The sequence below is a fragment of the Xenopus tropicalis genome, chromosome 2, assembly GCF_000004195.4.
Source record: "Xenopus tropicalis strain Nigerian chromosome 2, UCB_Xtro_10.0, whole genome shotgun sequence".
NCBI lineage: Eukaryota > Metazoa > Chordata > Amphibia > Anura > Pipidae > Xenopus > Xenopus tropicalis.
The window spans coordinates 126,060,968-126,085,126 of record NC_030678.2 but is presented as its reverse complement, the minus strand read 5'-3'; the positions used below and the strand labels follow the sequence as shown (position 1 = coordinate 126,085,126).

General features: G+C 38.3%; 1 protein-coding gene across 22 annotated transcripts in view; it reads right to left on the bottom strand.

Moving 5' to 3' along the window:
* The window catches only part of mycbp2 (MYC binding protein 2, E3 ubiquitin protein ligase), a 139,791-nt gene extending 126,789 nt beyond the window's left edge, over positions 1-13,002 (bottom strand). For all 22 annotated transcript variants that reach the window (XM_031897067.1, XM_031897074.1, XM_031897078.1 and 19 more), the window contains exons 1-4: positions 12,740-13,002; positions 2,898-2,973; positions 688-903; positions 257-410 (exon numbers count right to left, since the gene is read on the bottom strand). In XM_031897067.1, the coding sequence (XP_031752927.1) occupies positions 257-410; positions 688-903; positions 2,898-2,973; positions 12,740-12,837 (544 nt within the window). In that variant the 5' untranslated portion in view covers positions 12,838-13,002. The remainder of the gene's footprint in view (positions 1-256; positions 411-687; positions 904-2,897; positions 2,974-12,739) is intronic.
* Between the last annotated feature and the right edge of the window lie 11,157 nt (positions 13,003-24,159).

Sequence of the window (24,159 nt, the reverse complement as noted above, 5' to 3'; positions counted from 1 at the left end):
AGAAAAGCAATAATACTTTGATAAAACACTATAATTAACGAAAAAGGATCTGCACAGAACAGATCTAGTGTACAAGTAGACCAAAGACAATACCGTAGAGATTTTTGTTTTAATAACTGAAGACAACATATAGACAAAGATAATCACTGTCATATAAGTAAAGAACTTTAGTAGGCTGGTAACATGTCCATAATGGATCAAAATAAAACAAGTAACATTTAGACCTTGTCTTAAAATGTTTAGAATTAGGCCTTACCCAGCACTTCTGGAGGTTCAGACTGGAGCCCTTCTGGCTGCTGTCCCTGAAGCACATTCAGCAATGCCTGCAAGCTTCTCAGACACAATGATGGATGGGAAAACCGTGTTTCTTTGATTAGCTCGAATACTTCGCATAAACCAATTTCAATAATCTGAGAGAAAAATAAATGTTAATATTTTGTATCTATATTTAATATTAACTAAATATTATTAAATTTGAGGAGGTTTAATAACACCCATGATGCATTTATTTCAAAACTACTTCACATTCAAGATTGTATTTATTTTTTGGTATCTATACAGTAGAAACCTTTGAAAATTAACACAACAAAAAAGTGGTTTAACATTGATCTCTTTATTGGCTAACAAAGATAATCATAGCAACTTTCAAAACTTTTCAGTTTCTTTTTAAGCTTTGGTTTAACTTGCCTTTGGAAGCTTAATTAATGGTTCTTTGGATTCTTCCTCATCATCACTGTCAGACTCCCCACTCTGGACAGAATTCTTGGCAGATAAAACCAAAGAGGTTTCTTTTCTTTGCCACTCAAGAACACAATGCCGTACATTGCAATAAACATTGAAGGCTGAAGGATTGCTGTGGAGTTTGAGGTCAGGTATGAAGAAAGCATTTTCCTGGTTGTCCACCTAGAGAATTAAAAAAAAAAAAAAAAAAAAAAAAGATTAAAATAATATATAAATATATACACACACACACACACACACACACACTCACAACACATTACAGACACTAGAGATCACTGGGGAATTCTGTGACTATATACAGTAGAACTCTAATTTTATGTTTGCATTTTATGATTGCATAAAAATGGTGCACATTACAAAAAGTAAAATCCGGGAGCCCTTCAGTTTTTTCTGGTGGGATTTTTCTGGTGGACTCAAAAAGGCCTCCTAACCTTCCACAAGCTTCTTACCCAACATAGACCCAAATCTCCCCAAATACTGCAGGAAAAAGAACAAAGTTCTCCTTCTGAAATATTTTTCTTTCACCAAATAATCATACTTTTCTCATTCCCAAGCACCACATTAAGCAACTATGGAAGCTTCATTATTTGAAAAAGGTGCCTATGACCCTTATTGACTGCAGTATATACTTCCATGATATATAACCAACTAACAGAATTACCCTTAGTCAAAATGCAAATACATGACTCTTCAAATCCAAAACCATGGGCGACTTATTGCCTAAAATCTGGGCCTCTATACATAAACTATCTCAAAATGTCAGTATAAAAGATATGGCCTACAAAGTATTTTTCTGATGGCATATTATCCCAACTATGTCACATGTGCTTTCGTGGATTTCCACTTCTAGGAGACTATATTGTAGCCTGCTGGCATTGCACAATATGTCAATCTGGACACAGGTCTTTCAGTAGGCAAACACATTTTCAACTGAAATGTTACTTTCTCCAGATATTGCACTACTCTGCTTGCCTTAAAAAAAAAACAACTTCTCACGCATCTATAAACTATTTTCTAAAATTCTGGCAGCAGCATGCTTGATTGGCCCTTAACTGACTAGCTCCTAAACTCTCCTTATTGCAACTATACCAAAGACTTAATTTCAATATATGCCCCAAGCAACAGCTTGGTTGAAGGACACAATAGGAATAGGCACATAGAACGAAGTATGGTCCCCTGGGACATTTATAGGAATGATTATACAATCCCAAAAGGTTGACATCATACCATTTGAAACCAGGATCTCCTTGTTTTGACTCCTGCTTATAAGGTTATAACTTCTGCCTATCTAACAAAAGTACATCGATGGTGTTACCAGCTCGGTCAACTCTATTTCAATCTACATCAGGCATATATTGTTGAGTTTATATTTTTTTATAAAAATGTGTAAAATAATTAAAAAAATAAAATAAATATAAAAAATAAAATCTGTGAATTAAAAAATTGCAACCTATTTTAGGCCGTGAAAAACAGGGTCAGTTCCAGGAAACCATGAAATATTTGTACTGTAAAGATACAATGCCACAGACCAAGTGTTTTTCTAGGGGTCACCTAACTACCATCTAATATTGATATATTTTTAAATTAAAATGATACAGTGTGAAAAGGTTTCCTGCACCCATTCAATATATGCTGCAGTTTTTTTAAAGAATGACAATTAATCTACATAACACAGCACAAAGGAAAGTTTAAATATAATAAAAAAAAGTTACAGTATTGCTTAACTTTGCATAAGCACATTTAAGCTCATAAGGAGCAACATATTACACAGGGAATTTAAAATGACTAACAAACATACATATATAAATGTTTTATAAAAAATGTATAAAATTAATTGCTCTTGAAAGCAGCTCCATCCATTTCTCAACTGCTGGTTAAGCATCTTAAAACAATGCAGTCAAAGTCAGCAGTGTATGCATCTTCATGGGTCTGCGGGTCAGCAAGCTACAGCTAATTTTTTTTTTTTTTTTTTTTAAAACACCAGAGTAGGGAATAAAAGGACAGGCTTTTAGGAGCAATTACATATACAAATATCTTTAAAACCATTAAATGTTTAAGTAAAGGAACAATAACACCAAAAATATGAATTTATGGATACAATTTATAAAAACGTCTTTATATAGTTTTTATCTAACAAAAACAGCTGTAGCTCTTACCTTGTTTCGCGTTTTCCCTTTTGATTTTGTTTTTTGCTTCCGCTTTAGTTTTTTCTTACTTATGATTTTTTTATTCCTTAAAAGAGGAGAAAAAAAAATTAGGCTACCGTCACCTGCAGATGAAAAAAATAATTTAATTCTTCCATGAAAAACTGCATTGTTGCCTGTTTCTAAGCACTATGTAAGTAGGGTCTACTGGCATATGTGTCACTGAAGTTGCATGACAAGGAAGCTTCGGAAAACTGAAGAACGACTTACATTCTTGCTGGTGGGATCGCATTTCGGGGAGTTTAGACGCACATGGAGCAAAAATTTATCGTGGGCAACTAATCTTCCTGTCTGCCACCTACCTAAAAAGCCAATGTGTAAAGTTCCAAATCCCAGGGGCAGATTTATGAAAATGTGAATCTAGAGCCTAATACATAAAAACTTACACATTCTATTCATTCCTATTGGATTTATAGAAGCGTATTTATCAAATGGTGAGAGCTAACTTTCACCCATTTATAAATGTACTTCTAAAAAGCCCACAGGAATGAACAAAGCGAGGGTGAGTTTTTAATGTAAAACTCACATTTTCATAAATCTGCCCCTACGTGTACCATTACATTACATTAATTATCTTTACTTTGTAAAAATAAGCAATATTAAATTATGCCTTGGCACTGAAATATTATCTTTCATATAACACAGATTATATGTAAGGGCAAACTAAGGGGACTATGTTTAATCACCACAAGACATTTCTATAGAATAAGGGAATTATTTCATGTTTAGGAGACAAGCGTTATAAATCCAGGAGGGAGCATTTCCTCAGAAAAACAAGCGTGTCACCAGGGAAACAGAGTTCTCAATTTGGCTTGCAGTTACAGGCGATGGCTGCAGACAACAAACCTATGTAAGCCAAACGAAATAGGCAGTAGGAGTACATGCTACCATCCAGGGTTAATAACAAAGATAACCAGACTACAGCCTGGCTCCTTGCCACGGTACCTTGCTCATATAGTGGCATGTCAAATGACAAATGCTACTTGCATGGCCCCAGCAGATGTGTTTACTGTACTAAAGTTTTACAGTTTTTAACCTTTGAGACTTTTGTCATGATTAATTTGCTTATTAGTGAATGAAAACAATGTCCTTTTTGCATTGCTATAATTGCATTATGATCCTACAATTGTACAATGCAGATTTTTACTCGGTTTAGCAACTTCAATATGATCTGCAATTCACTGCAAGTTCTCAGACAACCTCTCTCTCGTCACACACAAACCACTACTTCATATAGACTCATACACCTCCACCAGTTTCCATTCCATCGCCAACCTCTAAGTTCATGAGGCGCCTCAGCCTTAAAGGAGACATTTCATATAAAAATTAAGAATGTACCAGTGAATTAAGGATTGTGCTTAAAAAAAGTTGTGTTTCAGACAGATTTATTGAGATATTCCACCAAAACCCCACTATTCCCGCCCATCTGTTCCACTTCCTGCTGGCTGAATACTCTGGATGTGAAGGAAAGCCGGCGGCTCTCAGTAAATGGCACTGTAGGATAGAAACTAATCAGCAGCTAGGCTGACCTGATAGGGAACGGAAGCCTGTCTTTGCCTGTGTGAGTGCAAGGAACTGAAGCCTGTCTTTGCCTGTGTGAGTGCAAGGCTGTGATTGGCTATCCCCCTCCTACTGTGCTTCTGCAGACACTGTTAGGACACGCCCACTCTTCATTTGAAACAGGGACCGAGAACTGATCTATAGGATTTATAGGGAGCTCCAATAAAGGGACCATTTTTACAGATAGGGTTCATTTTTAGCCCAAAATGAAACAAGCACCATATATTATTTATAATTGCCTACAAAATTTGTTTTTTTTTCCATTTATTCAATATGTCTCCTTTAAGCAGTATGCACTTTATACGTTAATTAGCACAAAGTGTGTATGAGGTCATGACTTGCTCTATGTGAACTGTTTATTGTGTTGCATGCTGAGAGTTTTGTTTCTTAAAGAACTGATGAGCATTCTTCAGTCTAGTTTCCGCCCATGGTAGAGAAGATTTATCACTGGTGACTAATCTCCTTGTGAGTCACTGCCCTAAAGAGACTGAAGTCACATGGCTGCGGTACCTGGGAAACTAAGAATATGTCTAACCCCATGCAAAATTTTATTAAATATAAAACAAACAAAAAATCTGTTTGCTCTTTTGAAAAACAGATTCCAATATAGAATTCCAATGGAATGGAGTGCTATTAAAGGGGATGTTCTCCTTCTTAATCCCAATCTGAAAAGCCCCTGTCAGAAAAAACAATTTTGTAAGTCATCTTTATTATTTAAAATGTAGTTTTAAAGCTACAGACCCAGATTAGAGCTGCTAAAACTCTCCTCTGCACTCTGTTCTCCCATCGGAGGGGTTCTCTGACACCCACATGCATCCTGCCCAAACTGAACTGGTTACTGCACATGCCTTCCCTCTCCCACTTCATTTGCATATCTGAAACCATTGGCTGGCAAGATTCAGCCAATCAGATCAATGAAATGCAAATGAAGCAGGAGACAAAGGTGTCAGTGATTCCTTTCAAAGAGAGAGCAGAGAGAAGAGGAGAGAGTTTTAGCAGCAATGATTCTGGTCTGTAGTTTCATTTTAAATAATAAAGATTAATAAAAAAAAATTATTACAGTAGGGGCTCTTCAAATTCAAACTATTGGCTGAAGATAAACATCCCCTTTAACCAATGCATTTTGTAAAAAAAAAAACATGCTGAGAGGAAGGAGTGTAGAAGAGCTATATTAATGGCACAGTCTGTCAGCAACTGTATTTACATCATTATGCACTATTCTCAGCACAAGTAAGTTAAATTATTTGCTGACAAAATCTCTTCACAACACTATCATTAGAAGCTTAAAGTGGCATACACTTTAATGATATAATATACAATATTAAAAATTGTAATTATTAAAGGACATGTCAACCCCAAACATAATTTTTCCTAGTAAAAGAAATCATAATTCCAAGTTTCCAATGTGAATTTATTATTATTTTTTAGTGCTTTAAGTTATTTGTAGATGTACAGGTAAACAGGCATGTCTGCTGCCTTGTGTTACATTGTTTTAACAGTCAGAGCCACCAGGGCAGAAAATAGAAAAGGACAGACACTACTTCTAAAAGTAATTATATATATTAAAAAAAAAAAATTGCACATTTGTAATGAATGTATATTGCAAAGTTGCTTACAATTAAGTTTTCTTTTATTTGGCAAAAAATATATATTTTGGAATGACTTGTTCTTTGAGTGGAGGCTGTCTGTAGTGTAGGACCCTCATTGGAAGCAGCCAACATACACCTGACAAAACAATCCACAGAAGAAAAAAGGTGTAGCCTTCAACTTATCAGCATTAACACACACACCCCTAGACCACCCATATCCAGTACAACCTAGAACTGTAGTTGAAAGTAGTCCTAGAGATGGGTGAGGTCATTGGTATGGGTTATGCATAATAGTAACACCTGTAGAGTTCCATAGTGAGTCTTAGTTAACATTTGTACACTTGGTAAATAGCAAATATTATGGATTTAGTGCAACCTCATGCATCCATTCTATAATAAGATACAAGATAATGAGAAATTCCTCAGTAACTGAAATCTCATTACCTGCCACTAAAATGCTATAACTATCATATGCTATATTAATCATCACTGCAACAATAAATATAACGCTAGTAACGCAATGCATAAATAAAGGTTCAATGGCAAATAAAGCCAGTAGTAAACCATTTAAATACAAATTACAGCATTCTGAAGTTACAGCAGGTTCTTTTAACTATGAAAGTGTTAAACCTGGTTGTTATGTCAGCATCCACAAATAGTTCTGTGATGTAATCGTGCAGTAAAAGTAATGCTTCAAGACACCACTAGCATTACTGACAGACAATGCTATCCAAATTCAATTATTACTCTGAAACTGCATCTCTCAAACATGGCTATAGAAAAAAAAAAAACCATTTTATTGATATATACAAGGGAACCTATTGCTATATTACTCTTTGAAGAAATTGTTTTTCAGAAGGATACGTGCATTTTAATAGTATATAATATATACGTGGCTTATACAATCTAAAGTATAATATAAATGTTATGAAAATGCATAGCAGCATTCCACTACTTGCATTGTACAATTTAATACTTTAAGAAATGTTTTACTTCATTAAAGGAGAAAGAAAGGTACAATCACTGCGGGGGTGCCAAAATGTTAGGCATCCTGCCCCCCGTAAGTGTAATCACTTACCCAAGGATGGTGCGGTTTTCTCCTACCAGAAGCACCAGCCTGGGGTAGCGGCGAGAGCCCGATCCTCTTCCTTCTTCTGTCTTTGCGCCACTTGCACATGTGCAGTAGAGTGAAAAGTCAAACTTTAACAAAAAAAAGCCGTCTTTTCACTTTACTGAGCATGCGCCGGCCCCGGGATATGGAAGATAGATGAGTGAAGGAAAAGGATCACTTTTTCGCAGATACCCTGGGCTAGTACGGCTTTCTCCAAACAGGAGCACCAATCTGGGGAATAAGGTAAGTGATTACAATCACTGGGGGCTACCTAACATTTAGCACCGCCCAGAGATTTTACCTTTTCTTCTCCTTTAAAAACAAAACAAAAGAAAAACATTGCCATATGAACATGAAGAAAGGGCAATATAGTCCAGCATCAAATGGTTCATACAGACTGGTAAAATATCCCTTCATAAGAAAGTTACTGAAAAGAACTAAGCGCATAGAAATAGTAAAAACATGATAACACTAAAATGAAAATGATATTTAAATAAGACATATTGTGTAAAAAAACAAGAATATGCCAGTGCATTATTCTCTTTCAAATATTAAAGGAGATGTGCTTTAAAGTGGACCTGTCACCCAGAAATAAAAAGCTGTATAATAAAAGCCCTTTTCATATTAAACATAAAACCCAAAATCATTTTTTATTACCATATCCATACCCATTATAAAAGCATTTAAAAATCCCAGCTGTCAGTCATATATTGACTGCCCCTCCTCTATGCCTTAGGTCAAAACAGGATTCTGGGAACAAATTCCTTTAGGCTCTTAGAAATGTCCCATTTGCATGGGTTTATCCTATAGACTAATGCTTACCCACTGGGTTTTCAATGCAAAAGCCAGGATAATAGCTGATCAGATTCCCAACTACAGACCGGTTTCACCCTTCTTGGGGCTCATCAGTGTAGTTGAGGGTTTTCTGATCAGCTTAGGTAGAGCCAGGAATGGGGATTCACGAGAGGTGGGGCAGACAGTTACTTTCACTTTCAATTCAGAACTTCTTAGATGTTGCTGCACTCCTCACATTCCCCCTCCCTCCTCACCATGTAATTTTGTAACCAGTGCATGGATATGGGCATCAGGTTCCCCCATACTGGCACAGAAACAAGATTTTGGCAGGATGCAATGCCTGCTTTGATAACAGTGTCCACAAAATGCCACCTCCCTGCAATTGTGAATTCAAAGGCTGAAGAAAATAAGATTAAAATAATTTATATAGTGTAAGTAAAATTTATTTTGCTTGAAAAACACAATAGAAAACAATTTGGAATTATTTATTAAGGTGACAGGTCCCCTTTAAAAAGTTGTAAGTAAGCTCTATGTTTTCTTTCATTAGATATTTTTATTTGTTTTCTTTCATTTTCCAGCACTCTGCCTTCCCCAGTCATGATTATATTATTAAGCATTTAACTGTAGACGTCAGACTTAAGACAGAGGGTGGGGTTTTTTTGGCAACAGAAACAATATCTGTACCCAAGCAGGGCACCTAGAACACACACTCTGAAATACAAAAAATGTCTCATTTTACAGGCAATAGGTAGAAATAACTGGTGCCTTTGTTTAAATAAATGTTTAATTAGACTAAAGGTGGCTATACACGGGCCGACTATAGCTGCCGATATCGGTCCCTTGGACCGATTCGGCAGCTAATCGGCCCGTGTATGGGGAGAGCAGAGCGGCCTGGCCGACCGATATCTGGCCTGAAATTGGCCAGATCTCGATCGGCCAGGTTAGAAAATCTGGTCGGATCGGGGACCGCATCGGCTCGTTGATGCGGTCCCCGATCCGACTGCCCCATTGCCGCCCACATAATCCGATCGTCTGGCCCCAGGGCCAAACGATCGGATTATTATTTTTTTTACCTAAATGGTCCCCGATATCGCCCACCCGTAGGTGGGGATATCGGGGGAAGATCCGCTCGCTTGGCGACATCGCCAAGCGAGCGGATCTGCTCGTGTATGGCCACCTTAAGACCTAAATACTTGACCAAAACCTTATGTCTCTAAAGGCCCCCATACACGGGCCGATAGAAGCTGCCGATATCGGTCCCTTGGACCGACTCGGCAGCTGATCGGCCCGTGTAGGGGCAGAAACGAGGGGCCTGGCCGACCGATATCTGGCCTGAAATTGGCCAGATATCGATCGGCCTGAAATTGGCACCAGGGCCAAACGATAGGATTTTTGTTTTTTTTAAGCTACTTGCTACCCGATATCGCCCACCCATAGGTGGGGATATCGGGTGAAGATCCGCTCACTTGGCGACATCGCCAAGCGAGCGGATCTTATAGTGTATGGGGACCTTTATTCCCTTTTCCATTTAAAGTGTACAAACAGAATAGCATTAACCAGTAAGCCATGTTGTACACTTCTTCAATGTTACATTTTGATACATTTCTCAGCAGCAGATTTAGCCCCTATGCATTCTACTACCTTTACTTAAAGGACATGTAAAGCCTATATTCGCCTACAATATATATCAGTTGGGCACATCTCCCCAACCCAAATGGCATCATTTGTACTGCATATATCCCCTCCGTTTGCCTGCACCATCACATTTTCCTAAAGCTAATAGCATATTTCACCCGTGGCCATTTTTCCTCTGATACATAATCAGTTACATTTAAATCTGCAAGCAGCATACACACAGACCCTTATTCAGCATACATTTCATCAAGAATACAGGCTCACACAGGCACAACTGTCTCTGATAAAAGTTCTGCTTTGTTTGAGCAATGTAATGGTAAAGCTGAGCTCAGGAGAAAAAAAATTGAAGCAGACAGCTAGAGCTGAGTTTCTATGGGAACCAGCAATGCCATCTCTTTACTGGCTGCTAGACTGGGGGGGGGGGGGGGGGGTGTTTAGTAATCTGAGCTTAGAACAACTGAGCATGCCCACAAGCCAACAGCCAAAGCAAATTCCTGAGGGAGGGGGCTGAGTGGGTTTCAGGAGGAGACGGAAATCTAAGTGATTAAGGGGATGTTGCAGCCTTACTATTAACCTCTGCTACTAAGTAGCTCAGTGTGTCTTCACCCTTAGAAGGTTAGGTCTACTAGTTACTGCTACATATAAACTTTCTATGAAAAATTTTATTTCTTAATTTTTCTAAAATATATAAGGCTAATTATCTTTTTAAATCAGAAGACCCGTTACTTTTCCGTTGTATGCTTTTAATTCAGTGTGTCTATTTTATGATAGCAAAACATTTTGGTAAGTATCTCAGGAAAAATATTTGCTGGCTGCATAATTTACAAGGCAAAAGTTAAAGGAGAACGAACTAAAGAAGTAGGGCAGAAATGTTGTACATTGTTTTGGGCTTTTGTACCAGCCCAAGGCAACCACAGCCCTTTAGCAGGGAATATTTGTGGCTCCAAAGATGCCTAGTAACTCCCCATCTAAATCAATGCACATGCTCTGTGCTGCTGTCAGTTACTGAGCTTAGGGGCCGACTTAAAATATACTGCATAAATAGAATATAAATGTAACAGTAAAAGGCTGATTAGTATTTAATTCAGATTCACATTTAGCGACGGATCTGAAACTAGGGCAACTGCATCAGAACTGAATAACTGTCCCTTTAGAGTCAGCTCGTATGACAGACATATCTCATTTTCTACTTGATAATTTGCAACAACCCCTAAGCTCAGCTTCCCAACAGCTGCTCAGAGCTCACTGAGCATGTGCACTGTCCTGGACAGTTCCAACAGCATCCAATATAGAAAGCTCCTGTGACAACTATAAAGACCTACAGTATATCATTACTACTATTGCGAGGCTGAAACTTTAAGCCAGTCCAGCCAGATTATTATATAAAATATGGCATTTCTAGCCATATTCATTTTAGGGTTTAGTTCTCCTTTAACGATAAGAATGACACTCTGAATAAAGGCATAGTTAACATGTTGGCGATATCAAAAGTGAGAGTTTCAGAAGAGGGATGCAGTTAGATCTAGAGGTTAGATCTAGAATCCGCTATCACTATGATGGTTTTGTGGGATGGTAGATTTTTAGTAAATCATGTTAAGAAACTATACTCATTAGTTTAAGTTCCAAATACCTCAAACTCCCATGTCTTTGCAGGGATTTTTGATGGCCCCTATGAAATGTATAAAATAATCAGCAAAACATTTACACAATCAAGACATAAATGTATAAGTAAACTAGTATATCTCTTCTGCTACAAAATCGCCAAAGTACTCGGCCAAGAATGTCCGTCCACATCCTGTCCTAAAAGGATGTAAGTTAATGTATCTCACTAAAGGTGGCCATACACGAGCAGATCCGCTCGCTTGGCGATGTCGCCAAGCGAGCGGATCTTCCCCCGATATCCCCACCTACGGGTGGGCGATATCGGGGAGCATTTAGGTAAAAAAAAAAAAAATAACCCAGGGCCAAACGATCGGATTATGTGGGCGGCAATGGGGCAGTCAGATCGGGGACCGCATCAACGAGCCGATGCGGTCCCCGATCCGACCGGATTTTCTAACCTGGCCGATCGAGATCTGGCCAATTTCTCCCCATACACGGGCCGATTAGCTGCCGAATCGGTCCAAGGGACCGATATCGGCAGCTATAGTCGGCCCGTGTATGGGGACCTTAATACAGTAAAAAAAAAAATAGTGGCTACATTTACTAACTTGAACAATCAGCTGTAAAGCTAACACAAGCACAGGTTAAAGGTTTGCAAATGCACTTCTACAGATGCAGGCACAGGTATACATGAATAGCAATATCAATCCTTTAGATTGTAAGCTCCTTTGTGCAGGGCCCTCTTTACGTCTTGTATGGATTATTGGTTGTTTTTGTTATTATTTTGTTTGGTTAGCATGCACCCCTGTTATGGGTTACTTAACCATGGTCACTAGAATTCCCCTACAGCTACAGACAACTTTCATAATAAAGCAATAAATACAACCTCATTTTAGCCTTTTTTGAAAAAATAAGTATCCTGCACTCCAGATCTTGCACAAGGGTGTCAGAGGAGAGGGGGGAACCTAACAATACATACAGGCTCCACCATGAGCAGCTGTCACTGAGATTTTAGAGGTGCAGTTATACAACACCTGGAGGGCTGATGCAAATTCCCTCTATATCATATCTTTAGGAAATGGCAAAAAAGGGCATTTTTCAAGAGCCCCAGAATCACAGGGGCCACTTGGGTGTGGCAGATAAGATTTCAGTGGAATATGACATATAGGACGTTTCCTTGGGCTCCAGCATCACAGGGACACCTTGGGTGTGGTAGGTACAATTACAATGTTATATGACATAGACGATATTTCCCTCAAGCTCTGGTATCGGAGGTGCCCCTGGGGTGGTGGGTAAAATGATTATATTTAATAATTGGCTGCTATGCTCAATATTTACATGAGGTATGGGCGGAACCATCCTTCATGCATTGTCAGGTGCCTTCTCTTCTCTGACTCCTGCCCTTCACACTGATGTAAGTTGCACAGTAAAAATGGTTCCATATCGTCCATCCCTGCTTTATAGATTGATTCTTGAATGCTCTATGCAAGACCTGGCCTCACCTGCCCGACTGACCGGCCTGCTGCTCCCTGTCGCTGACTGCAGCCGTGTAGATATGCCGGTAACGATCTGCCAGTGCTCTTCCAGAGAGCAGTAGCATACCGACCAGCGGTCCCGCTTTGTGCGGGACAGTCTCGATTTCCTCAACAGAGCCCGCAGTCCCGGATCGCTGTTTATATGTCCCACAACGCCTTTAATATCCAGCTCCTTGGCTTCTGCCGGACAGCTAATTCCCGATGTTACAAGTCTCTTCTCGCGAGACTGTGGCGCGACTACATGTATATAAGCGCAGTGACGTGACACGCAGCTCCCTTAGTGGGGGAGTGACGGGATGATTGCAGACAGCTAGCTAGTCTGTACCGGGCACGGCGGTTTGACGGTGTCTGGTGGCAATTTTTTTTTGTATTGCACGCAGGTCCTATGTATCAGGCAACCAAAAAGAATAATTTGATTTGCTAGCCCTGCCCGCTGGCAACAGAGCTTTAGCTCCCATTATCTAATTTGAAGACTTTTATATTTTTTGCTCTGCGCCATCACAGGGTTTTTTACCCATTTTGACCGAAAGACTATATTTTTGCGCTAGCTAGGGCCGGACGAAATAAAGTACTCTTATTAGATTTGTTTGTTGTTTGAAGGACTGTGTTTTTATAGTCTTATAGTTTACAGTAGTGTAACCTCTTCTTGGCTTTAACCAAGCCAACAGCACGGCTAGTATAAGTTTACAGCATGGGGTACATACGACCCAATCCTTCAGCATTGGCCTTCGCTAAGTGGAAGTAACCAAACGGAGCAATGGTGTAGTGCAACTACAACCCACTGAAGTTTGTGCAGTGCAAAGTAACAAATGGGCGTAGAAGGTTTTTGCAGTTGAACAATAGAATTGGTTTATTGTCAGAGACAATCAATATGCAGGGTTATAGCAATACTCACATACAGCTTCTATAAGATAGTATTACTATGAGGACAGCACAGAGAGGGTGTACACCAGTTTATCCCAACTCCTGAGTCTGGGCAGGGTCAATGCACCTGGTCAGCTTGGCCACCCTTTGGAACAGTCAGATTGGATACTACACTCCTCAGGCGGAATACCTCTAGCTGTCAGGGTCCCACAGCAACTATGGATCAGGGTTCAGATAGTGCCTGCCTCCTATGTCTTAACCGTGGCCCTATGCTAAGGCAACAGTGCCTGTATGGAAGAATACTTCCAACTACTTTCCTTGGTGGAGCTGAAACTGCTCTTGCTTCCTTCCCTCTCTATCTCGCTTACCTAGAAAGTACTCCACAAAAGTAACTACCCGGTCTTCATTCACGGGGTCCCTGTCCCCGACTTCTCTAGAGAAGGTGCAGACTCTAGGCTAAAATGTTTACTGGGGTCCTGTTGATCCCAGGCTCAGTGGGACTTCCACCTGGGTCAGCAGATGCAGTGAAAGAGGAAGACCCACCCCTTTGCCAAACACTATATTTGCGTGCAGAGGGTGGAGTTAACCTATAAACCAATAAGGTATCTTTAAACTGATACATGGGTCTTTGACCAGTAACAGCAAGACTAAGGAAGTTGTAGGGTTTAAAGCCATACCCCTTGTATGTTGCTCCCAGTGCCCCCAAAGCAGGTGCTTATTTTTGAGCTCCCTGCTTGGAGGCAAGTTTTAGTTGCATAAAAAATAGTTGCACCCTCATGAACATTTTTCATGCTTGTGTTGCTCCCCAACTCTTTTTACATTTGAGTGTGGCTCATGGATATAAAAGGTAGGGGATCCCTGGTCTAAGGCATCTTCAGCACCCCCTCTGGCATTTGCCAGAATCAACAGACTGCCAATCCAGGCCTGGCCGCAGCAGCTTCCAAAGTCTTAGAGGTGCATCAGTGAATGTTTCCCCTGATTCACAGAAGTGTAAGATCGCTCCAGTAGTATCTCACATTTACCTTCAGTTATTTTGTGTAAAAGTCCTGTGTTTTATGTGAAGACGGGCAATAGTTTTCACAATTTAATGCATAGGATTTTGTGAAGATATTATTATTAAAATGTACTAACAGATCCTTCCAGTGTTTAGTTTTTGGCCACTAGTTTTTGTTCCAACAGGTTTCTGAAGGGCTAATCTAGGAAAATACAATGACTGAAATTGACCAAAAGTTGAGTTTCTACACTTTTTTATAGTGGCATCAAAGTTTTCAAGCGGTTTATGTAAAAACTATGGCCAGATTTTTTAGAATTTATAGACAAAACAAGAGCTAATTGAAAAACAGTGGGTGAAATATACCACCAGTAATCTTTGTTTTTTTCAGTCTGGTTTTTACTGTGACATCAGAAGTTCCAGTGTTTTTGTGTACAATAGGGCTACATTTTTTAAAATCTAGGGACAAACCAAGGGCAAATTTAGGAGAAGACAATGGGTGAAATTGGTAAAAGGTTCTTGAGTTTTTAGGATTTTTCTTTATTCTGGCAAAGGTTCCCTTTGTAAGAAAAAACTTTGCCTAATCAGGCATAATTAGAGTAATAGTATGTTTTCTTTCCACAGCTAAGGTTTTGTTTAATTGCTCATAAGCCTTGAGAATGGCACTGGGCAACACTGGAACCTTTTACTGGGGTAAAAAAAAAAAAAAATCCCAAATTATTCTTACATTTATCTGTGTGTATATACGACTTTCAGGCACCTTAGGAAATGAAGAGAACAGAGAGAGAGAACAACAGTATTTTTATTGTAAAATGCATCACGTTCTTTGCTAGTAAAGTATATAATATTTTGGGGTGGGGCATATTTAAGGCAACGTCAAGTCTAACAATGAGTCTTCCTTTAAAGGAAAAAGAAAGTCAAAGTCACTTGGGGGTGCCAAAATGTTAGGCACCCCCAAGTGACTTTGACCACCTACCTTTTACCCCGGGCTGGTGCCCCTGTGAGGAGGGAACAGCACCAGCCCGGGGTAGCTGCCGGCGCTTCCTTCTGCCGATTCACTGCGCGCGCATGCGCAGTAGAGTGAAAAGCGAACTTAAACATTAAAGTCGGCTTTTCACTCTACTTCTCATGCGCCCACCGCTGGCATTCAAGCAACGGAAGCCGGAAGAAGGAAGCGAACCGCTCCAGGTGCCCCGGGCTGGTGCTGTTTTCTCCTAACAGGGGTACCAGCCCGGGGTACGAGGTAAGCGGTTAAAGTCACTTGGGGATGCCTAACATTTTGTCACCCCCAAGTGATTTTGCCTTTCGTTTCCCTTTAAGATTCAGTAGTTGACAAAACACTGGAAAACTGGCTTGATTGACATCTTTCCCTCTGTGCTCGTTTGCATGTGTAGACATTGAAGTAGGCCCTAGAGCTTATACTCCTCCTTATACTCTGACCTTTAAGTAACACATCCTTCTTAAAAGAATGAGGAACAAGTTTTTTCTAAAGAAAAACGTTTAGTGAAATTGTTAACTAAGAATCTAACAGCATCAAATGTATAGGTCCTGCACCCTCAAAGAAATGCTGAAATTGCCTGCCTTTCAATTTTCCCACTTTTGCCAGGACAGTAACAGTGCTGACTCATCGAAGACTTGTAAGATGAGACTGTAGTATCACTTCCCATACTATATAAAGCATTGCCACTGCTGCCTTACAGATTTACTATGAAGACATTTACAGCTCTTGAATGTACCTTGATATTAGAGGGTACCTGTTGTGACTGGTGTAAATAGGCTAGTTAATTTCAATACTTAATCTAGTCTGTTTCTTTTGATCTTGACTTGGCTTCTGAAATCTTGATTAACAGTGAATTACATTTCCTGATGACATTGGGTTGAGATATACAGTAATATAAAAAAGTTTGGGAACCCCGCTCAGCCTTCATAATAATTTACTCCACGTGCAACAAAAAAAGATAACAGTGGTATGTCTTTCATTTCCCAGGAACATCTGAGTACTGGTGTGTTTTCTGAACAAAGATTTTTAGTGAAGCAGTATTTAGTTGTATGATATTAAATCAAATGTGAAAAACTGGCTGTGCAAAAATTTGGGTACCCTTGTAATTCTGCTAATTTGAATGCATGTAACGGCTCAGTACTGATTACTGGCAACACCAAATAGGTTGGATTATCTTGTTAAACCGTAAACGTCATAGGCAGGTGTGTCCAGTCATGAGAAAAGGTATTTAAGGTGGTCAGTTGAAAGTTGTGCTTCTGTTTGACTCTCCTCTGAAGAGTGACAGCATGGGATCCTCAAAGCAATTCTCAAAAGATCTGAAAACAAAGATTGTTCAGTATCATGGTTTAGGGGAAGGCTACAAAAAGCTATCTAAGAATGAGGAAAACATTTTTTTGCAAAGTAAAAGGTTTAGTAAAATTGTTAAATAAGGGCCTAATAGCAACAAATTTATAGATCCACCGCATCCAACGTGTGTCACCTCTGTTCTTCCTCAGTAAGTGGGTTTGAAGAGTGCCAGGAGGACAGTGTCATGTGGAAAGTAGACACTATTTAGGAAGTTATTGACAGTCTCGGGAGATTCATCAAAGTACGAATTCGAATCCCTAAATGGGTAAAATTCGGATTAGATACGATAATCTCTGATGATCGGAAATGTCACGAAAATACTTATGAAAAAATCGTAATAGTCACGATAATATTGTATTGGCGATCTGAAAGTTACAACATTTTTGCATCCGAACGATTGTAAACGGTTGGAAAACCTTTCTGAATTTGATCCTTCTGTGCATGTTTTTGGAAGCCTCCCATAGGACTCAATGGCACTCTGCAGCTCCAACCTGGGCAAAGGAAAGTCATGATAACGAAGCTTTAATGAATCCGAAACTTACGTACTCATTGTGACAAATATGATTTTGTCCCGTAAAATTTGTCGCAAAGTATGAAAAAGTTTCACAAATGAAAAATGATGATAATGAAAAAAAATGCAGAAAATACGCACAGTTCTATAAATAACAAAAAAATACAAATTTTTTGTATTCGGAAGCAATCGTACTTTGATAAATATATATTATAAGAAAATTATATATTATTACATATTATATATAAATTATATATTAAAAGACGTTTTCCTTGTTCCTTGCGGATCAAGCATGCACCTTACTAACATATCAGGAAAACCGGAAAGCAATTTTCATATTTATCATTTTAAGGCAGGTTCTTTTCAGTGGTTCAAATGTAGTGTAAGTTCGCGCTTTTAGGACCAGATTTAAATCCCTCAGCAGAACCAGTGGTCTCACTGAAGGTCTAATTCTCTTTAGGGCCTTAAAGAATCTTTTTGGTTTCTGTGCCCACGTGGTTCCAGAAAAGTGGGATATAACTGTTACATGTCCCTTGAGGGTAGCATTGCTGTGGCGAAATTCCGCTCCCTTCTACAAAAGTTTTACTAGTTGGATTTCTGTGGCTATTGACCCTGCACCAAGAGAATATCTCCTGTTTAGAAATATTTTTCTGTGGTGGAGATCTTTGTGGCTTAAGGAAGACTGGATATTGAATTATTGAACAGTATTGTGGCTCTCTTTCAAATGCCTGGGCTATCTTGCCCAAATAAGGATAGGCCAAGTTGTTCTGGACATTTGGCAAGGTGATGTGTAATCTGAAATAGTGTCCATTGGCAAGATGTAGACGTTGAGAGAACCAAGGTCTCGCTGGCCACCAGGTTGCCACTAGAACTACATCTGCCTCGTCTTCCCTAGCTTTCATCATATCCCATTGGTTCTGTAAGATACTGGCCCCAAGTTCCATTTGAGAGAAAATACTGAGGGAATCAGTACACACTCCTTCTGGACTCAGGATCCAATAGCAATAAATAGGATAGGAAGAGTGTGTTAGGATTTTTGCACTGTTCCAGCAAGCCATTACATCTAGTTTAAATGTTCTAATTAGACTATATTCTCTGTAACTTGAATTTTAATCAGGTTGCCTTTTTGCTTCTTAGTTTGTCTAAGGAAAAGATTTTGTAGAGTTGTCAGTAGATTTACCTGTTATCCGTTTGATATGATATCCACTCCCCATTGGTATTGTATTTAAAACTGTGCTGTGGAGCAATATCTCTATACTTTCCCACCATTAACTCCATTTTTACTTCCATACTCCATAATGTTACCTTGTAACAGTCTATAAAATCCCTGTGATTTCTTTGTCTTTCACCTTAAGTGGTGTCCAGTAACTGAATTTCGCTGACACCGTTATTCTTTATTTTTATCTTTTATCCCATTTGAAGGACTAAAAGGGCTGCATCTTGGATTTTTATATTGTCTGCTTTCTTGGAAGGATTCTTTAGTGTTTTTTGAAGAATACTTTGTAATGGGAAAGAAAAGCTGTATTCCGGGCAGAAGCTTTTACATTTTGTTGATACAGTTTGGATAGAAAAAAGGAGATTGTCTTTTTTTTAAAAAAATGTTATGTTTTGATTGTATCAAAAGATCAAAACACATTTGTATCAAAGAAGCTGTTTGGAATAATATTTTTTGTATAATTTTGTATTTACAATGTCTAAAATCAGTTCAGTCTCACAGTGCTATGTATCCCTACAAATCCCTATTTGTATCCCTAGAAATTGTTTTAAGGGAAAAAATATTTCTTGGTTACAGCGACATTTATTAATGACTTCACTGCAGCTTAACATCTACAGTATTATTTGTGCAAGTGCAGATACATTTTTCATAGCAACAGAAAGAAGTAGAGAAAGAGGGTGGAGAGGTAAAGAGATAGATTGTAGAGAGAAAAAGGAGAAGGAGGTGCATACAGGTGCATCATGTCACATTGTCAGTACAACCCTTCAGATTGGAGTGGTCCTTCATTAGCAACCTTTTGCATGGTGTCAGAGACCTAAGACAAAAGACTGTAAGAGTCTCTGATGTGATTGACCTGCATAATGTAAATTAATCGTTAGATCTTTCTTCAGATTAATCATTTTTATATGACGCAAAAAGCTACTAAGTATAATACTCATGTGCAAATTTAAATCCTTTCACAGCAGTGAGCTCCTGAGCTCTGTAACAGTCCCTCCTTTCTAGAGGCATTTGCTAATAACTTTCTTACTCTGTCTTCTTTTGCCTGCTCCTCCCCACTTGCCAGAAGCAGACAGCATCATTACATTACTATGATGCATTTTCTCCCATCCCCCCCTGCTCCCAGATTCTCCTGCTGTGGGACTTGGCTGTCTCTCTCAGTTCTGTTAGCTGTATTACCTTTAGTCTTATCCTGCTCTAATAGCATACCAAACATAAAGAATTGTGCATAATATAAAGAAAAAATAATAACATTGTTATTTACAACATCAAAATTTATTTAGCATTGGGTAAAGCAAATCATGTCAATATTCAATTTTGTGCTGTGGCCCAGGTGTTGGAAATAAACAATTTTCTATTTATCTGCATCAGATTTTGTTTATTCATGTATTGGTCATGAGAGATTACCTTTTTTTATAATCTTGTTGTTTAATTATGTTTCATTTATATAGTGCAAGAGACTCTTTTGTGTGACATGTATGCTGGAATAATATGATTTGTACAAGGTCAAAGTCAGTTTCAAGACTCCAGACTTAAGGTCTAGGTCACCTCCTCCCCCAGTTCTATGTCAATTTACTGAATTATTCTGCCAAACCTCTTTGAGCCATTTTATACAAGCATTATCATTAAGGATATGAATTTTGACCAAAGGTGAATTCACTCACTGTCAAAGGCTTTTACATTTTACTGGCAAAGTGTGTCAAGGTTGCATCCGTTTTTACATTAAAATGTATTGTTTAGTATACAACTGTGCATTTTTACAGAGCAAGCATGCTTGCCACTTGAATTATTGAATTATTTACCAACAACAGTAATATTTACAAACAGTAAGACATAGCCTGAACCCTATTTTTCACCCTTTGCTCCAGTTATAGCTACTGGGTATTGACCCCACTAACACTCCTCATTAGGCTTCTATACAGGCCTCACACTGGTTAGTAATTGATACAAATCCATCTTCTTTACTGATAGGGCTCTAAGCAGAAAATGAGTTTTGTCTATCATAAAAGCTGATGCTACAATGCTGATTTTAAAAGAATTTGTAAACCCCCCACAAAAAATAAAATCAACCTCTTTGAAATATTTAAATACTTGCCACTCCTGTTGTTAAAAGGTTAATAGTAAGGCTACATCATCCCCTTAATCTCTTGGGATTCGTTCTCCTCCTCTAGCCCAGTTGGCTCCTTTTGGATCTTGGCTAACTGAGCATGTTCAGTTCTTCTCAACTCAGGTTACCAAACACACCCTTCAGTCCAGCAGCCAATGAAGAGATGGCACTGCTGGTTTCCATTAAAACTCTGAGTGAAAGCATCTGTTTGTTTTAGGAAAATGTGATGGTGCACGCAAACAGAGGGGATTATATTTAATACAAATGGTTTGGTTTGGTAAGGGAGATGTGCCCAACTTTCATACATGTTATACATGTTACATCCATATCAATTGAGTCCACACCGTGCACAACGGGGTAAAAATGTCAAAAAACTAACATGAATAATTACTGAACCCGTGAGTCCTATGAGTGCTGTTCTTCTGCATTGTTTATATTGTTTCCCAGCTTAGGGACCCAGGTAAATAAACTTTTATGGTATGCACCTCACAAATAACTTATTCATAGCTTCATTAACTTCTTCATAGCCAGGAAGAAAAGGAAGACTGACACAAGAATGAGCTATTGCTATAGAGCAAGCAAGGGAGTAATTATATAGATTTGGTATTTATGCCCATGTACTGTATATGACTATATAAATATATAGCTATGACTTTTTATTTAGGATACACATTCATATACACATACCACATATGATGATAGTGCCACTGGAGTTGTAGACATCAAGAAATGCATTTTCTATCTAGTCACACCTAGGAGTGGGTGTAACCTCTGTGTTAAAGCTTTAATTATCAATAAGCACATGGTTTAGTCTGTAATTATTACCTGATAGTTATCTGAAACATGTGTGAATAAATCCCATGAATTAGTTGAGATACTTCTATGACTTCAATCCCTTAGCCACAATATAATCCTATCCGAAGCGGCAAATATACTGCGTGAACCTCTTATGTATGTTACAGTCGAGAAGATAAATACAGTTTATTTCAATGCTTTACATTTACTGCATAACTACAAGTTTGAGGGTTTTAGTCATGCCATTTAGTGCTTAATAATGTAGTGTCACTTGTAAATTATTGACGTAGGAAATAATCATTATATGTGTACACACATACACAGCTGTATGAGAGGTGCCACTGAGATACAAATACAGGTATGGGATCCTTTAACCAGAAAGCTCCAAATTATGGAAGGCCTGTCTCCCATAGACTCCATTTTAATCAAATAATTCAGATTTTTAAAATGTATTTGCTTTTTCTCTTTAATAATAAAACAGTACCTTGTATTTGATCCGATTTGAACTAAGATATAATTAATCCTTATTAGATGCAAAACAGTCCTACTGGGTTTAATTATTTTTAAAAATATTTTTTTTGCTTTTTTAATAGACTTGTAGACTTGAAGTATGGCGATTCAAATTATGGAAATACCCCTTATTCAGAATACCCTTGGTCCCAAGCATTCTGGATAACGGGTCCTATACCTGTATCAGCAACTGGTACAATATTGGAAAGTATCCCTGGAAAATAAAGTGCTTTTGACCTGAGTGTTTCAGATCTGCAAAAATGTAAATAAATGCAATGTAATGCAATAATTAACTGTTTAATTTAGAAACAAAACTATTTTCATATTGTAAACTATACTGAGCAGGGACTTCTCTTGTATCGGTAAAAGTATATGTATAATCTATATTTATGATGTATAAAACCTTCTGTTGTACAGTGCTGTTGAATATGTTTGCACAGATAACTACTGTATATACTTGAGTATAAGCCTAGTTTTTCAGCACCCAAAATGTGCTGAAAATGTCACCCTCGGCTTATACTTGAGTCGGGTGCCATGGGTCCCTCCAGACTAGTACCCTCTGTCCTTTGTGTGCAAATTAGGCCTCCCGCAACCAGACCCTCCAGTGCCCTGGTCCGCTCCCAAATTCATCTTCATCTACCGTTCTCACCCGCCCCATTCTGCACTAGACATTGCACTTTATATTAGATATAAACAATATATAGTCTTGAAGGATTTTAACTCTGTGTTTTAGCTTGGTTGCTGATTGAGCTAAGGGGGGTAGTACTCTTAAGCTCCACTTGAGCTAGTTTACTATTTAAATAAATATTTAAAAACACATACCCCACTCATTTAATGTAATTTTATTGGTATTTATTTTGATTATTGAAACTTAGCAGTAGCTGCTGCATTTCCCACCCTAGGCTTATACTCGAGTCAATACGTTTTTCCAGTTTTCTTAGGTAAAATTAGGTACCTCAGCTTATATTCGAATCTGCTTATACTCGAGTATATACGGTATGTTATTTTGATGACATATGTATGCATAATAAAATTAGCAGTGTCAACTTGTGATATTCAGAGCCAGCAGAATATACAATGGTAAAATATTCACGTTAAAAATATATAATTCTGTTTTTAAAAAAAAAAAAAAAAAAAACAATCTTTAGTAAGGCCTCAGTTTGAATATGGATTTGTTCACATTAGATAAGATGTTTCTTACATTTTTATTTAAGATTTTGATTTTGAGTGTGAAAAACAAATGTGAATAACAACCTCTACAGATCCCAAAGAAAGTATATCTGTATTTTCATCACAGATATGTGCTGGGCATTACAGAGTAGACAGTATTAGGGTACACAAAACTATATCTGAACTTTGCATCAAAATTGTCTTATGCTACTTTACTGTGCATTCTGGTCTCATCGTTTAAATTAGTCAGCAATGAAGGCATTGCTCTAACAAGTCGGCGTATGTTTTGTTGTTTTTAATTATGGCAAGCTGTTTCATGCCCTTGATTTGTCTCCATACATTACATACATTTTACTTCCTTGTAAAATACAGTTGCCATTCTAAGATGTTGCCCTTGCTTTTGTGTACACTAAAATATGCCACTGAATACTGATAGGTTCTATCTTGTAAAAGGATGTATTATTTGCCAACACTTAATCAATATTCAGACACTGCACATTCTAATTAATATTCTCTCATTTTGCTTCTTTCATTTAGAACTTGTAACAATTCTGACACAGGGTTTTTTTAGCTGGGTAACAAAAACATTTAGGGCAGATTTATAAAAACTCAAATTAGAAAAAATATTTTTGGTGGGAAAAAAAGGCTTGGAATTATGGTAAAAGCTTGAATTCAAATGTAGATACATCTGTGCAGTAATAAAACAATATGAAGGACACACCAGTGCATGAAGTAGTCTCTGGCGGCTGGGGTGATTTTTAATTTTATTTCCTTGTTTAAGTAAATGTATTATATGGACAACCAAGGGCCTCTCTCCTAAAGCTGCAGCCCTAGGCACTGGGCCTTTTGTCCCTTACCTTGGAACCTATTATCCACAAA